The sequence below is a fragment of the Citrus clementina genome, unplaced genomic scaffold, assembly GCF_000493195.1.
Source record: "Citrus clementina cultivar Clemenules unplaced genomic scaffold, Citrus_clementina_v1.0 scaffold_7, whole genome shotgun sequence".
NCBI classification, from domain to species: Eukaryota; Viridiplantae; Streptophyta; class Magnoliopsida; order Sapindales; family Rutaceae; genus Citrus; species Citrus x clementina.
This window is the reverse complement of record NW_006262075.1, coordinates 9,617,899-9,636,001: the sequence shown is the minus strand read 5'-3', so window position 1 is coordinate 9,636,001 and position 18,103 is coordinate 9,617,899. Positions and strand designations below refer to the sequence as shown.

The window sequence follows — 18,103 nt, the reverse complement described above, 5'->3', positions numbered from 1 at the left end:
GAACGATACAACAACTCATAGAGAAGCTTCGCTCAACCAAGCGTCATACAAAAGATTGGCATGATAAAACCTACGATGAGCACAATCGTACAAATAACAGACATCAAACTTGAGAGCTTATAATTAGTAGGCCTGATAAGAAACATCGATACGACGACCTCTAACTACATGATCAGGGGCATGAAAGCAATAGGCATCACGATCATCAAAGGTATACCACAACAAAAAAAGGGAAGCAAAAGGTCTATTCTGATCTACCACATCCTCGGGATAATAATCGACGTCTCAGTCATGCATATGCTGAATTACTACAATGCACCTATTCTGCTCCCACGTATTCCCAACCTATAAGCATTCATTCCTCTGCTTCTTATGCAACCATCGATAGCCATCCTCAATGAATCCTAAGTGGCAATGAACAAAAGCAGATTTAGATGAAGACAATGAATGCCTACATTAAAATGTTCAAGGCCTTTAGCACGCAATGGATGAAATCAAACAATGAGATTGGATCAACCCGATGTTATATCATTTGATGAATCATCTTTTGCCCCAGAAATTTAAAGTCTTGATCTCCGGTCCGAATTCGTCATGCCCACGATAGAGATATAAATAGAAATGACTGACCCCAAAGTTCACGTTAAAAAGTATCAACCAATCATGAAAGTACGAGGTATACAAGGAGAGGCAATACACAAGCCTTTCCCACTTACCTTGGGAAGAACAGTTGTTATATGGCTTCGTACTTTACCCCGTAACAGCATCCATTTTCTCCAGCAGCTAGCACACACTGTTGCTCAATTCTTTCAAGTTATGGCCGTATCACAGAAAGGCGTCAGCATCTTATGAACCATGACTCAAGGTCAAATTGAAACTCTTCGTAGTTATATCGAAATGTACCACACTATCGTCCTTAATGTAGAGACGTATCAATTTCACGAAGCCCTTGAAAGTCTCAAGAACGGTCTGCAATGCAACCGATTATAGTATTACTTAACAGAACACAATGTGGATAACATCCAATGGCACATAAGCATGCTAGAAGACATGTTATTTTGGAAGAAGAAAAAAGGTACAGAAAGCATTAGAAAGAGTTTGATAATGATCAATTCTGTGCTCAAAATCCAACAAAAGCCACTAACAAATGGGGATGTAATGATTGTCGATTTAATAATCAAAGTGATGAGAAAAAAGAAAAGCCCTCTACCAAGAGATTGGGAGAATGAAAGAGGATTTTCCCTATTAACAAAAGAACCAGATCGAAGGGATAACTTCAAACCGGCATCCACTAAAGAGGATGCTCCTGAAAAAACGAGACGAGTTGCTCAATTATCCTCAGTAGCAGAAATTACTGCATTCAAGGTTTCAATGGAACAACTTTTTGCAGCCATCAAGGAAAATGAAGTTATCTCTGGACTAACGAGGAAATATTAATAAGCATTGCGTTTTTCATCAAAACATTGATCATGACACCAACATGTGCATTGCTTTCCATTAACAACTCAAATGGTTATTTAAAAACAATTATCTGAATCACACCATGATCATTGAAGATGAGCAAACAGAGGGAAAACATATGGACCATAATCACACCATGATCATATCCAGTGGACCATTCCTATCAAGGGACTCTAATCATACTAGAAAGCAGTATGCACAATACTCTTTGACACCCAATTTTATGATCATTTCACCAACTAAAATAATGAAGTATAGTTCTGTCCCTATCAAGAAGACTCAAAAAGCATCTCATATCCTCATGATGACACTTTGGTGGTAAATGGTCATGGCAGGTATAATCCTCGACAAGGTCTTTATTGACCCTGGCAGCTCAGCTCCGTTGATATTTTGTTTAAAAATATACCGGACTTGAACCTATACACACCCCTCTATACGTGTTTGGTGAAAGTTGTCTATACCTGTTAGGCAAAATCCGCCTACTAATAACTATAGATGATACACCTCGGATTAAACATGGATGATAGATTTCATTGTGGTTGACACCCCAATGACTTATCAGAATCTATTAGGCCGACCATTTATGGAGGTATCTCGCGCAGCCATGTCCATCAATTATCTGAAACCTAAATTCCAACCGATGATACCGTCAGGGTAATGGTTGGAAATCAGAAAATTGCTTGAAGTTTTTATGTAACATCTTCTAAACAAACATACTGCGTTGCTTCTACTGGAGCCCAGAAACGATCTCGGTTATCCAACTCTATGTTCAATATTGACTCTATTGATCTTGGGCTAGCCAACAAACTCAAATGCAAAGAACCTGCTAAATAAAGAAATAATATGCAAGATAATTGCCAAAGAAATGTGATATTGCTCACTCACTTTAGTGATGATTACAATTCTAATTTATATACAAAGAGAAGGTATCAACTAGGGAAAGACATAATTACGTCAGTTTAGGAACCTTCTATTAAATTGATTAAATTATGGGATATTGTGACCGTTTGAGAGCTTGTCAAGGAGTCCTTGATATAAGCAACTTTGATGAGATGATTTTGCTGATTGAAGATATGATTTATAATTTGTTGGCTGATCTTTTGGCATTAACCAAGGAATCTTATCACTAAAGACATAGACATCATCTATCCATTCAAACATGATCTAACTATAAAAAAGTCAAGATTAGAGGTTTACTAAGTTCAGACCTTACTGAACAACTAAAACAACTATTGATTGATTACATAGATATACTTGTTTGAAGTCTTGTTGACATGCCTGGTATTGACCTGAGCATTCTCTGCCACAAGTTATCCATTGACTCGAGCTTTAGACTGATTGTAAAACGACATCATTCATTTAATCAAGATTGCTATCAAACCATTCAAAAAGACGTCAATAAGCTCTTAGCTGGTGATTTCATCCTTGAAGTCCATTATCCCGAATAGATCGCAAACGCCATCCTAGTAAAAAAGGCTAACGGAAAGTGCGCGAATGTGTATTGACTTTACCGACCTAAATCGAGCATGTCTTAAGGATAGTTACCCACTTCCTAAATTAAGTTGATCAGCTGGTAGATGCAACAGCAGATCATGCACTATTAAGCTTCATGGATGCATTCTTTGGATATAATCAAATCTGAATGGATGAACATGATCAAGAATATATAGCCTTCATCACAAACTAAGGTCTATACTACTATAAGGTCATGCCTTTTGGCCTAAAAAATACTGGTGCAACATATCAGAGGTTTGTCAACTATATGTTTAAGCCTTTGATAGTAAAAACAATGGAAGTATATGTAAACGACATGATTACTAAATCCCTCACAGCCGAGGATCAAGCATTAATTTACGTGTTACTTTTGACATTCCTCAATAATTTCAAATGCATCTCAATCCCACCCTTAGAGTTTCTTTCAAACAAATTCCTAGGATTCATGGTAACCCAAAGAGGCATTGAAGTTAATCTTACTAAGATCCGCGCTGTGCTTGACCTCAAATCTCTTTGGACAATAAAAAAAGTACAAAGTCTCACTGGAGGGATCACGGCATTAAATAGTTCCATCTCTCAATCAATGGAGAAACACCACCCATTCTCCGATATCAGAAAAAAAAAAAAAGTCATAATTTTAGTTGGGATAGCAATTATGAAAAGGCAAATAAAAGAGTACTTGGAAAACTCACTAACATTGGCAAAACCAATACTCAGAGTATGAGCGGACCCAATTAAGGCCCAGGAGGGGCTTAAGCCCCCTCTGAACCTTAAAATTTTTTTAAATTTAGCCCGTAAAGCCCCTTCTAATTATTAAGTCCAACACTAATATATTAAATAATTTGGACTTTTCTCAACAAAAATAAAGTATTTTGGGCTTTTAAATTAAATCCATTTAAATAATAAAAACTTTTTAATTTAATCAAATTCTAATTTAAAACTAACTTACAAAACTCATCTTTTTATATTAATAATAAAAAAATTAAAGGAATAAAAAAACAAATCCCAAAATCATGAAACTGTGAATCACCAAATCACAAACACTGGCCACCGCCACCGACGAACGTTTCCATTCCTGCTGCTAGTCTGCCACCAACTCGTTGTTATCTGTCGCCGCGATCGCTGAGCCTTTCATGATTTCATCCCTTTCTAGATCAGCCATAGATTGAAACATGTATTGTGCTTGAATGTTGTTTTGAAGTTTGACTAATGATTTTGGCCGAATGAATGTGCTGCATCTGTCTAACTTCGTTCATCACTTCTTATTCTGATAGCTATATACAAAATTCCAAAAGTAAAAGTGGATTTGTGAAAAGTGAGCAATTCTTTAATATTCAAATTGAAAGGGAAAGTGGTGGGATAGTGGGTGCTCTGTGAAATGATGAAAGTGGTGTATAATTTATTATATAAATTATAAAAGCAATCACTTTGTTAATGCAAATAAATGAGCAATTGAAAAAGTAAAATTTGCAATCATGTATATTTCCCGTGAGCCCCATTGAGTGTGTTGTCAAATAATATTTTTATAATATCAAATTTGTATTAAATTAATTATTCTTGTTCGTTATTTTATTAGGATTTAGCCTTATTGTGAAATTTAAGTTGATGCTATTGAAGTTGATGCAATCATTTGATTTCGTATTTTGTTTATTCTTAATGAAAAATATTTTTGGCTATGCAAATGACTTGTCACGAGCAATACAAAGGAAAGATCAAGATATTTTGAATGCTGTAAAATTGGTTGAAGTTTATAAGCATAACTTTCAAAAGTTGAAAGATAGTGGATGGGATTCTTTATTTGGTTAAGTTTCTACTTTCTGTAGCAAGCATGATATCGATGTTTTAGATATGGATGATTTGTTTTTAATTTCAAGGCGATCACGCCGTAAAGCTCGAGAGATCACAAATTTACATCGGTATCGAGTTGAGTTATTTTATGCTATCTTAGACATGCAACTTCAAGAGCTAAAAAATCATTTCAATGAGTCAAATACTGAGTTGCTTATTTGTTTGGCTTGTCTATGTCCAAATGATTTGTTTGCAGCTTTTGACAAGAAAAAATTACTGCGACTTGCTGAATTTTATCCTAAAGATTTTTCTACAATAGATCTTATAGCACTTGATATGCAACTTCATGTATACATTACAGATTTACGATCTAGTGCAGAATTTTCAGAATTGAAAGGGGTTGGTGAACTTGTAAGGACAATGGTTAAGACTAAAAAGGATAAAGTGTACCCGTTAGTTTACCAATTTGTTACATTGACTTTAATTCTACCTATAGCTTCAGCCATGAATTTTGTGAAGAATTGACTTCGAAACCGGATGAGTGATCAATGGCTGAATGATAACTTAGTTGTATACATAGAAAAAGATGTATTTGCTTGTATTGACAATGAAGATATTATTCAACGTTTTCAAAATATAAAAACACGTCGAAAACGGTTGAAGAAGTTTTAAAAATGATTATGTCAATAAAAGTGAATATTTTACTTATTATTTTTTCAGTTGGCTTTTGTTATTTTGTCGATTTTTTTATTAATTTATATTAAGCCCCTTCTGAATTTATTTCCTGGGTCCGCCACTGACTCAGAGAAACTTTATTTTTACATCTAGCTATCTCCGAACATGCGGTTAGTACACTTTTGGTAAGTCAGTGTGACAAAAATACTCAAAAACCTGTCTATTATGTCAATAAAGTATTTGCCGACCCCGAAACTCGTTATCCTCTGATCGAAATGCTCACACTTGCTCTAATAGTAGTAGCACGAAAACTCTGACTATATTTTCAAGCACACACGGTTGCGGTCAATTGAACTCAGTGAGTTTGACATCGAATACCGACCACGTCCACCAAGAAAGGGTCAAGTTGTAATAGATTTTATAACAAAATTTGCGGCTGATGATGTAATGACGATTGAAAATGTATCTACAAACTCATCAACTGAACTGATGCAAGAAATGTCACAACTAATCTAAAAACTATTTGTTGACAGGGCAACTAACGGCAAAGATCAGAGTGCTAGAATTATTCTGCATTCACCTGAGAACGATGATATTACTTTATCAGTACTGTTTGACTTCAATGTAACCAATAATAAGGCTGAGTATGAGGTAGTCCTTACTGGGCTTCACCTCTATTTAAATATGAATGTCGAACACTTAGAAGTTCAAATTGATTCTCAATTAGTAGTCAATCATGTGTCTATAGAATATATAAAAAAAAAGAAAAATATATAGAGACATACTTACAAAAAGTAAAGGATATGATTAAGTATATCAGGACAATAAGTTTATTTTAATTCTTACCGTTAGCATCCACTTAGATTGTTCGGGTTTCAAGAACCATCCATACCGAATTCCTTAAAGCAAAAAGCATAAACAAATAGGTGACACAACTTAAAAGTGATTTCTAACTCTCAAGTATAAGAGTGTCTTGTTATATTATAACTCGGTGAGTCCAAGGTCGAACCACAGAGAAACGATTTAATTTGTTTATTTTATTTTATCTAAAAATAAAAATAAAACTTGAATTTATGCTACTTCATTTAAGTGAAACTATGAAATTAAATTAGTTAGGATTATGAATCTACTCTTAGTAGTAAATAAAATTTAATAAATTCTTTTTACCATTTTTTTATTTAGATTTATTACCCAAAAGATTAATTATATAAATTATTAGTATTTTTCCATTAATTTTATCATGGATTAAGTATTTATTGTGCTAAAATTTAATTTGTCTACAATACGTCAAAATACCATTTTACCATACCTTATATTAAGATATTAAGAATCTATTGTGCCCAACTCCCTTATTTGTCTACAATAAATCAAAATTTCAAAATATAAAATACGTATAAAATCAAATAGAAAATAATTTAATTTATAAAATTAAAGATAGAATTTGACTAAATCATATTTATTTCCTAAGAGTTTTATCTTACCCTAACTATTATTATTTAGTTCAGCATAATTGAAATAAAAGTAATTATTAAAATTAAATTAATCATAATTAAAATGAATAAAGACAACTAAAATTGAAAATAAAACTAAATTTATTTATAAAAATAATTAAGTAAAATATTAAAAACACACCTAAAAAATAAGATTACAGGGAGATTGAGAGAAATTGAGAAGAAGAGAGATGTAGACAGATGATCAAAAACATTAAAATGAGGCTCTATTTATAGAAAAATACATTTATAATCCAGTATTTTGCGGCCCATCGCAAGTTTGACGCATGCACTCCTCACAACCATTAGATCAAGATCCAACGACTGGTCAAACTTCAAAAGTTAGCATTACATGTGGCATCATTTGGTTAGTCCGATTTGGCCAAAGAACGGTTGAAATTTGGCAGGTTAATGGGTGGATCGGGTTGACCCAATTACAAAGATTTGGATCCTACAACTTGCTTCACCAACCATTGCCATGTCGCATAATCGTGGCCATTGAATTATGAACGGTTGAGTTTTAGTCAAAATTGCCAGCTATCTAATGCACTCATATCTGTTGTAAGCACATTTTATCATCCAATTAGTGTTCGGTCAACAAAAAGTCAACTCTTTTGCACAACCTCAATTTTAAGCCGATTTTGACTTATCTTAAGGTTTTCGGACCTCCAGAATTCAAATTTGTCATACATTTATCTGGTTGGAGCCTCAAATTACGTGAAATTAATATTTTACCTAATAAACACATAAAATTAAATATAGTTAAGACACAATTAATAATCCCTAATATATTACATAAACACAAATATAAATTATAATATTAGCACAAAATAATATTTTTATCGCTTGATAATTAAACAATTTTTAATACTAATCACACCTCCCCCCAACCAGTTTATTGCTAGCCCCTAGCAATAAAAGCGTTATATTAAATTAAGATTTATGAAATTCACATGCAAGTTAATAGTTGTTCATTTATCCTCTAAACTACCAAATAAATAAAATCTCCCAGATTTCTTTACCTCTTTGTTGTTCACTCATTATCCAGGATATCACCAAACCTTCTTTTGTGCTTAACTAATTAACACAATAGTTATGGGGCTTCATTAAAAGAAAACAACATTTTCGGTCCAAAATTCATTAGAAATTCTATCTTTACGCAATAGATTATTCACACATATTTTAAAATATTACAATTTTAACCCATTTAGCGAGCTTTAGGTCAGTGACTCCCAGACCAGTTGGCCTTAGGGTATTAGGTGTTGAAACACCCTTACGGACTTAATCATTCGGGTTTCTAATAAATAAGCAAACAATATATCTATAACCCATATAGCGAGCTTTAGGCCAGTGATTCCTAGACCAGTTGGCCTTCGGGCACTGAGTGTTGAAACACCCCTATAGACTTAATTACTCGGGTTCTAGATATGGCAAAATTAAACACATTCAAATATATATATATATATATATTTTGCAATATACACTTTCTACTACCTTAGATATTATCCCTAATAAATCAAAAGAACTAAATGCTGCAAAAAAATTTACTTACAACCCACTATTATATGTCATAGTGTGTGTGAAGAATGATTTAATAATACATGTTAAATGAGTAAACAATTAAATGACTTAATATCCAATTGGAGAGTTCACAAATTGGAGTAACTCAAAGAAAAGGAAACAAAAATAACTTACTATGAATTTCAAAATCAAAATATAATACAACAAGACTATTAAGATGCATTTCAAAAGTCGTAACTCTTTACACAACCATCCTAGACAAAAAAAAAAAATTATTTTTTTTGTTTTTTAAAAAGAAAATGAAAAGAGATTAAAAAAATGAACATAAGTATTTAAAAACACACATCAACTATCCCTACCCCTAACATTATCTCAATGTTTTATAATTTTACGGATAATAATAATAATAAAAGAGAAAAATAATAATAAACGAAGAAGAGTGGGAGATCTCACGTGAACTCGATTCTGAAGCTTAAAAGAAGATGACAAAGAACATGAAAATTTTAATTTTTTTAATAAAACTCTTAGATTAAGAAGATGCGTTTCTAAAGGTACTGCACTATCTATACTCGGCCATCTTCAACTCAAATTTAATCCAAAGTTAGTTTTTACAACAAAACTTAATAAAACTCTAAGATTAAGAAGATGTGTTTCTTAAATTAAAAATATATAAGTTAAATAAAAAAATAAACCTACACTACATAAACTTGTGGTGATGATTTTATTTGTGGTTATTTTAAATGGAATTTATGTGGATTTGTGGTGTTTTTATTTATGGATTTATGGTGGTGTTAGACATGGATTTATGTTATTCTTGATGTTTGATTATGTTAAAATATTTTTATTTGTAGATTTATGGTGTTGTATATGTTATTCTAGGTGTTGAATTGTTGATTGTTGAATCATGATTGAATTTTATCTAATTATTTGTTGATTTTTAAATTATATTTGAATTTAACATTATGCGCATCTGGATACCCCGAAAAACCCGCTTGTTGTCTGCATGGGCATTACCTACATTCGCAGATCTCAAGATATAAATGCATATCGTAATCTGGATTTTGCCATCCTTAGTTTTAATAGCTTATATTTTCTCAAGAAGGTAAAAACGAAAAATGATTTTCTTACTGCAGACTTATACAGACTCAACAGTTTCGATTTTCTTAAATAAAATGTCTCTAATTTTCAGAAGTCTTGTTACAATTTCTCTTGTGTTGATCCTCTTCTCGGGTAATTCTATTGTGCACTCCAACGCCACTTTGAAGATAGACGACACACGTTGCTCTTTTGTGGTAAAATATTTGTCTTTTTTACTTAGTAGATTTGTGTCCACAATTCCCATCACTAAGGTGGGTAAGAGATCATTACCCCAACAGTATAATGTCATTTCTCCACCAAAATTTTCACTTGTGGGTTTTTTTCCGCTAAATGTTTCCATCAACATAATTCCATAGGCATAAGCATCTGCTTTTGTTGAAACTCGTCCTTCTATTCTGTACTCTATAAATCACATTAACATTAAAGATAAAAAATATGGATAATATTTTTGTAAGAAGATCAAGAAAAATAAACAATTTAAAATGAAAAGGACAATAATTAATTTGATGCAAACCTGGAGACATATAACCTATTATGGCAAGGGTTTGTGTCCTCATCATAGATTGATCTTCTCCATTTAAGAGTTTTGCAATGCCAAAATCACTCAAATGAGCAACCATATTATCGTCTAACAATACATTGCTCGACTTTAAGTCACAATGGATTACAGGAATTAAATGACCAAAGTGGAGATATTCCAAAGCTGAAGCAACATTTATCATGATGTTCAACCTTTGGAAAATATCCAAAATAATTTCATTAGAATACAGACGCTCCTCCAAGCTCCCATTAGGCATGTATTCTAGCACCAATGCTTTAAAATTATTACTTGAACAACCGCTAATAATTTTGACAAGATTTCGATAGCGAATGCTTTTCAAAACTTCACATTCAGTATCAAAGCTCTTTAGTCTCCTTCAAGTTGCAGGTGAAACACCTTTACTGCAACCTCCATTCCATCCACAAGTCTTGCTTTGTAAACGGGGCCAAAGCTTCCTGTGCCCATTAGGTTTGTTTCACTAAATCCTTCGGTTGCTTGTGATAATTCTTGGTATAAAAATCTCCTCCATGTTACTTGTGATGACATATTATAATTAGCTTCACCTGTTTGCCTTATGCTTCTTTTACATCGGAACCTCATCAACACAAGAATGGCCGATATGATTATCATGATTAGTGCAGCAGTCAATGGCACAAGAATCACTAGGAGACGCGCGTGCATGTGCTGTCACTATCAAATAATTTCTTAACAGGAACAATTCCTTCAGCTATCTTCAACCTTTCTTCGTCTATTGGCATGGATTTTGCAAACAATACTCTGACGGGTAGCTTACCCGACGACATGTGCCAACATCTTCCTCGTCTACAAGCATTGGACATAAATAATAATCATGTTACAGGTCCAGTTCCACGCAATCTATGGCAATGTCAAGAGCTTATTGCTATTTCATTGTCTCATAATCAGTTAACTGGACTCATTCCAAGAGATATTGGTAACTTGACCTCGGCCAGAGCACTCTTACTTGGCAATAACAACTTGATAGGTACGCACATTTTAAACAAATACCCAACATTTAACTGAATAGTTGGTTCAAGCTCTAGAAACTAAGGGGAAATTTGCCCAAAATTTTTTTGTAGTAAATTATGGATACTTCTTTCTAGTATATTTTGCTCTTAATTTTGTTTAGACCAAATTATCCATTAAAAATCTTTGGGATTATATAAAATTAATTTGTGTAAGAGTTTGTGAATAAATTGTTTGTTTGCAGGTGAGATACCGCATGAAATTGGTAATCTACATAATCTGGAGTATTTGGTGCTCGAAAATAACAACTTTGATGGTGTTATCCCAGCTGAAATCTTCAATCTGTCATCAATGATAGTCATTTCGCTTTTAAATAATTCGCTCTCGGGAGCTCTTCCATCAAGCCCAGACATTCGAATCTTGAGAGGCTTTACTTGGAGCGTAATAATTTTAGCGGGACAATTCCTAGTTTCATCTTCAATGCCTCTAAGCTGTCTATTCTTGGGATTAGAACAAACTCCTTCTCAGGAACTATTCCGAGCACAATTGCTAATTTAAGGAACCTCCAGTGGCTCGACTTAAGTTTTAACTACTTGACATCTTCGACTTCGGAATTGAGCTTTCTTTCCTCTTTGAGAAATTGCAGAAATTTAAAAGTAATAGACTTGACAGGAAATCAACTACATGGCATCCTTCCAAGTTCCATGGGCAATCTTTCTACTTCTTTAGAATATATTTACATGCCTTATTGCCGCCGTAGCGGCAGGATTCCTGAAGAAATTGGAAACCTGATCAACTTGATAACCATGAGTTTAGGAATCAATAAGCTGACCGGATCAATTCCAATTTCTCTGGGTAAGCTGCAGAAACTGCAAGGTCTCTATCTTTACAAGAATAAATTAGAAGGATCCATTCCGGACAGCCTTTGTAATTTGGGTAGACTGGTTGAGTTGCAGTTTTACGATAATAAGCTTTTTGGATCGATCCCTGCATGCATAGGTAAGCTCAGTCCTCTAAGAAACCTCTTATTGCACTCCAACGTGTTAACTTATGTTATACCTTCCACTTTTTTGAGCCTTAGAGACATCTTGGTCTTTAACTTTTCATCAAATTCTTTGAACGGATCTCTTCCATTAGATATTGGAAATTTAAAGGTTGTAGTAGGAATAGACTTGTCAAGGAACAATTTGTCAGATAGTATACCAACCGTTATTGGAGGACTAAGTAATCTAGCATTTTTCTCCTTAGCATATAACAAATTGCAAGGATCGATTCCTGAGTCATTAGGCGATTTGAGAAGTTTGGAGTTCTTGGATTTGTCTAATAATAGTTTCTCTGGTTTTATTCCTAGATCCTTTGAGAAACTTTTATACCTTGAATATCTAAATCTTTCTTTCAATAGACTAAAAGGAGAGATTCCAAGTGGAGAATCTTTTGCAAATTTCTCAGATAATTCATTTATGGGAAATAGTTTTTTGTGTGGTTCGCCTAATCTACAAGTCCCACCACGCAAAGATATCAAGACTAGCCCTCACCGAAAGTCAAGGAAAAACACGCGCAGTTCTGCAAGATTGCCTAGCTCCTGTGAAATTCTTCCTGCATTGGAATAAGTGTAAACGATTTATGATTGCATATATTTTAAGAAATGAGCCCCCCCCCAAAAAAATATCCGCTAAAGAAATGTTGCTTATTGATTATTCAAGCGGAAATGTTCAATTAGCCAGTCCTATGGCTTGAATTAATGTCTGTCTCATTAGAATTTTAGGTTTCCTAGACAAAAATACTGCTTTATCCTAGAAAAATTAAATCCAACTATAGAAATAAATTCATACATCTTTTGGATAACAAATGAAGATCTCTATCAATTCATCAAAAAAAAAAAAAAAAAAGAGAGAGAGAAATAAAGATAGTATCATACATCTAAATCTGTTGAAAAAATATAAGAAAGTCCACCGCATAGCCCTATGGTTTAGTTTATATATTTGTAAGAAGTGGGCGGTCAATTGATTGATTTTCCCTTCATTCTAATTTTTGAAGGGAATTTTTTTTTTTTTTTTTGAATTAGATCTTGTACAAGGAGATTTTTATCTATAACGAGCTAAGCAATCAACAAATAAAAGCTAAATTTATAGGAGCTTGCCAAGAGCAGTGGCTACTTGAAAAATGAAGTATTATATTTCGCAATGATATTGTATGTCTCTGAATTATATTTCAAGTTGTTAGATCAGAACGCTTTGGCACTCACATGCACTCTCGAATTAATAAATAAATAATTTTCTTCTCAATTACCTTATTGAGAATGCTGAGCCTCAGTGGTCAATACTCCATAGATTCAGACAATTTCTATATGTTAAAAAATTATAAACTCTATACAAAAATGATCGCACCTTGGAGTTTGTTGTAGCTGAGGTATAGTTCCTTAAGCTTAGTCAGGTTCCCCATTTCTTTCGGTGTGCCTCCAGAGAAATGATTGAATGACAATGATAAACGTTTCAAGTGTATACATTTTGATAAAGTGGATCGTATTTCGCCAAGAAACACGTTGCCAATCAGATGAAGGGATTCCAAATAAGGAAAAGAATTGCAAATAACATTTGCTGGGAGTTCACGGATAGCCTGTTGTTACTCAAGTCAACACCTATTACTGAAGACATGTTATAGATGAAAGAAGGGAAAGGACCTGAGAGCTGATTATCACTTAGATCAAGATATTTCAGTGAATATATGCTAAAGATGGAGGAGGGTATGGCACCCGAAAGCCGGTTATAGCTAAGATCAAGAATTTGCAATGAAGACAGATGTCCAAATTGAGAAGGAATGGAGCCTGTGAGACTTAAGTGAGAAATATTCAAAGCTGTGACTTAAGTGAGGTAGTTTTGTTCCGATTTTTGGCCAAGAAATTGCTTGGATCATCGGTTATGTGGGCTTTCAGGGCAAGAAGCGCTTGTTCGTCTGTGGCAAGATTGCTGGTCATTGCTAATGCTATAACTGAATAAAAAATCAAACAAAGGACTGAAAAAACTGGGGCATTGAAACTGAGAGGAGGAGTTCTCTCCATAGGAGAATGAGGAGGCAAAAAATTAATTGAAGTGGGCTATTCGTTTGTGATGCATAGACACAGATCTAAAGATTAAATATAGTGGAGCCCTAATTTCCAAGAAGATGCGAAGGAGATCACGGGAGAAAAATAAATTAAGATCATTACAGCTGATCACATTAGGTACATAGTTATTATACTCTTCCTTAATTATTTTTCTTTGTTAAACCAGCTGTCTAGACCAAATTTAATTCATTAATGAAGTGACTAGCACAGCTTACGATGAAGTGATAAGTATTAATTAATTTGTAATTCACATGATTGTGTTAAGAATAGACAATTATTCTAACGACTACAATATTTTATGGTCACGTTTCAAGCGCTGAACTTCAATGTTGACTAAGGAAAAGAAACTATGGTAATGCACCTATATTTTGAAGATACTCACTTCTTACCCCTACGTATTTCAAAACACATGGCAAATTGTCAATCGTTCTGATAAAATTAATATATATCACTTATTTTTTTATTATTTTCATAACTCAATAATTCCTCTGGCACCATCATTTGATAGTTTTATCATTATTTTTAAATTCATTTTCTTCATATGTATTATAAATTAAATAAATCATATGAATTAAATTAGATAAAAAATTAAATACAAAATTAATATATTTAAGCTTTGATATGAATAAAACATTAATAATAAAATATTTTTCTTGTACTTTTTGTTATTTTTAGATTTTTTCTTAAAATAAATATATATTTTGTATTAACAAGATCAAATATCAAACAAATGACTTTTATCCCTCTTTTTCTTTAATTTTTTTGTGCTAAGGGGATAATTGAATATTATATAAATAATAAGGTAATAAGTGATATATATTGATTTCAATAAGAGAAAAGTAGTAATTCCCTTAGGAGATTTTTAGTATATTTTGAAACAATAGTGTTGCATAAGGCAAATTTTATCAAAATATAGGAGGCTACTGGTAATTTCCCCGAAATAATTGAGGGAGGTCAAATTAAAAAGAAGATAATGTAAATGTAAGCGTCTTTTTCACATTCCTTTATGTTGTGTTTACTTGCTGGAGTGGGAGTGAGGAGTGTAGATTCCTCCCACTCCAGCGTTTACTTACTTAAAATGGGAAGGGATTGGGAGTCCCACTCCGTGGGCCCCACCCATTTTTGGAGTGGGGAGTGGGAGTGGGACTCCCATTGGGGGAGGTGGGAGTGGGAATCCACTCCCACCTCTCCCATTTCTACCTTTTTTTTTATTTTATGTTTTATAATTAATAAAATAAAATAAATAATATTATATTTATTTAAATAATAATATTATATTTAACTAAATAATAATTTACATTGATTCTAAGTTTAAATTATTTTAAAAGAATATTATTATATTAATAGAGAATTAATAAATATAATATTATTATATTTATTTTAAAAATAATAGTACTATATTTATTTAATAATAATAATAAATACTTTATTCTAAGAAAATATTAATTTTGTATTAAATAATATTATATTATTATTTTATATAATAATAAATTTAATATAATTATATTAAATAAAATAAAATAACATTTCATTTTATATTAAAATTACAATTAATAATTTATTGTTCATAATTAAGAATATTAATAATTATAATAAATTTACAAATATAATAAAATAAATATTATTCATTAAATATATTTTTTATTAGTTTTGTAATTAAAAATTATAATTATTTAAATAAGGATAAAATTGTAATTTGAAACTATTTACTCCCAATCCAAGACAAAGTAAACACATAAATTGGATTCTGATCTCCATTCCATGCTTCCATTCCAGTGTAAGTAAACAACCTACTCCCACTCCCACTCCACACTCCCAATCCTAGGATTCCCACTCCCCAGGATTCCCAATCCAATCTAAAAAGTAAACGCTACCTTAGAGTAAATCTGCGTCAATTTCATCGTTCTTTGTGTTTCTCTTTACATAAGGTTTATTATATTTTAATTAATGCCAAGTTAATATTGTCTTTAAAGTTTGAACATACATAAATTTATTTTTTGTTGTTTTAATGATATAAGCCGAACATTTGATTTTGATGTAATTATTATAATGTTGCATACGTTAGGTTGTCTGTAGGTGGTGCAGGCGCGTAAGCAAAAGCTTACACCAATATTCATATATCAAAGAACTAATTAATAATCACCATGAAGATTAATCGAAATACTGTGATTCATTCGTTGAAATAACATACTAGAGAAATTATTAATTATACTCTCTTCACTTTAGTTACGATTACGATAACTAAACATTGATTTTATTGAATCAATATAAATATCAAGCAAATTTAGGCCACCTCCACATGAAACAATGATGGTAGCTTAATGAATTACTAGAAAACCTTGACATTGCAATACTTGTTTGCGCACTCATTCTCGCAGCTTCCCACTTTCTGCATGTCTGCATGCCACAAGAAAATAACATTGCACACACCATTACAAATAGCAAATCAAAAGGAGTCAGAGAGAGAGAGAGAGAGAGAGAGAGAGAGAAACAAACAATATAGGATGGATAAATAAATAAATATGTATATACCACGGCCGAATTTGGTGCACTTTTCAAGTGAACAACCAAGTTTACAGTAGTAGCGGTGATCCGCCACCGCCGCGGCGGCTGCACGGTGACACCTCTCAGTGCATAATTTCTCACAATATTTTCGTTGGAAAGGGCAAATTTTCATGCAAGTTTTGTAGCAGTCAATATGAGTCGCAATTGCAAGCCCACCAGACAAAAGAAGTATTGACATTATCATAAGAACACTAACTGAGCTAACACTTCTCCTGTCCATCTTTCAAGGTTTAATTACTTTGCAACCGATGAGTACTCTATCGAAGGGCAGTGCCTTTTATAGCTGAGGAAACCAACATCACAACCCAACTATGTGCTCTTTATTTAATTTTTTTTTTCTTTCCCATTTGTGCTAATCTGTTACTAGCCCAGTTTGAGAGACCCACCAAAAATGTGGATACGTGTGGTGTCTTTGATTTGGCTTTAGAGAAGTGTTTTTAGTTTGTATTCCTGCAAAGAAGATCTTCAACCGTTCGATTAAATCTAACGGTTTACAATTCTATAATATTTGTTACCCTATTATGTTAGATAACAAAATCCCACTAGTGGCACTTTTAATCAAAATGATAAAAGAAAATGCCAAAAAAGGAAAATTCATTATTGTCACTGCAGTCTACAGATTTCCACACTGACAACTTTTTAAATGGTAGTTTGGTACATCAATGTATTACTTGTTTTGCCAAAAGAGGATTGTATTAATTTCATATTAAAATACGTTACCAAATTGAAACATCTGATGTGACCAAATTTGAAAAGCTGGCTGCATCAATAGCAAGGTAAACTTTGTATCCATTAGGGGTGTTTGCGGATCGGATTTTACATATTGAACATCAATTCATATCCGATCCACGATTTTACAGATTACAAATTTTCAATCCTATTCAATCCACGGATTGGTGAAATTCAATTCAAATCTAATCCATACATCTGCTAATCGAACGCAGATTTGACCTAATTCATATCCAATCCACGATTTTACGGATTGATTTGCAGACTGAAAATTTTTAATTCTGTCCAATCCACGAATTAATTAAATAAAAAAATTTAATATAAAAATAATTTTACTATCGATCAAATTTAAAATTAAATAAGATTTAAATAAAGCAAGAAAATACATTTAAAGTTTCAAAATATAACACACCAAAATGAAAAAAAAAACTCATTCGTTTAGATCAATTCATGGAAATTAACTATTTAGGAAGGTATATTTATTTATTTAATTATTTTTTATTTTATATTATTATCGGATAAGATATAATATAGTATTAATATAAATATATTTTAACTTATTTATTTACTAGTAAGTACTAATGCCATATTTACAAGTTTTATTTTTTAATTAAATAAATACTTTTTTTTTGGCAGATTCACGAATTTTTGCGGATT

General features: G+C 32.4%; 2 protein-coding genes across 2 annotated transcripts; one reads left to right on the top strand and one right to left on the bottom strand.

The window, feature by feature from the left end:
- Positions 1 to 308: 308 nt before the first annotated feature.
- On the bottom strand, positions 309 to 10,321 carry LOC18037683 (probable LRR receptor-like serine/threonine-protein kinase At3g47570). The gene is made up of 5 exons (XM_024181091.1): positions 10,039 to 10,321; positions 9,795 to 9,926; positions 2,172 to 2,281; positions 901 to 966; positions 309 to 404 (listed from the first exon to the last, which is right to left on the bottom strand). The coding sequence occupies exons 1-5, from the start codon at positions 10,319 to 10,321 to the stop codon at positions 309 to 311; spliced, it is 687 nt and encodes a 228-aa protein (XP_024036859.1).
- A 500-nt stretch (positions 10,322 to 10,821) lies between these two features.
- On the top strand, positions 10,822 to 12,659 carry LOC18036968 (receptor kinase-like protein Xa21). Its single transcript, XM_024181090.1, has 3 exons — positions 10,822 to 11,068; positions 11,294 to 11,393; positions 11,504 to 12,659. Exons 1-3 carry the CDS (start codon positions 10,822 to 10,824, stop codon positions 12,657 to 12,659), a joined length of 1,503 nt encoding a protein of 500 aa, XP_024036858.1.
- The last annotated feature ends 5,444 nt before the right edge of the window (positions 12,660 to 18,103 follow it).

Excerpts from the sequence above, each read along its gene's own strand:
- LOC18036968 (XM_024181090.1), top strand. The coding sequence starts at position 10,822 with ATGGATTTTGCAAACAATACTCTGACGGGTAGCTTACCCGACGACATG. Across the intron at positions 11,069-11,293 it reads TGGCAATAACAACTTGATAG|GTGAGATACCGCATGAAATT; the intron begins GTACGCACATTT and ends GTTTGTTTGCAG. Across the intron at positions 11,394-11,503 it reads CCAGCTGAAATCTTCAATCT|CGGGACAATTCCTAGTTTCA; the intron begins GTCATCAATGAT and ends TAATAATTTTAG.
- LOC18037683 (XM_024181091.1), bottom strand. The coding sequence starts at position 10,321 with ATGCCTAATGGGAGCTTGGAGGAGCGTCTGTATTCTAATGAAATTATT. Across the intron at positions 967-2,171 it reads CAGTAGAAGCAACGCAGTAT|ACCGTTCTTGAGACTTTCAA; the intron begins GTTTGTTTAGAA and ends GTTGCATTGCAG. Across the intron at positions 405-900 it reads ACATTAAGGACGATAGTGTG|GATTCATTGAGGATGGCTAT; the intron begins GTACATTTCGAT and ends ATTGCCACTTAG.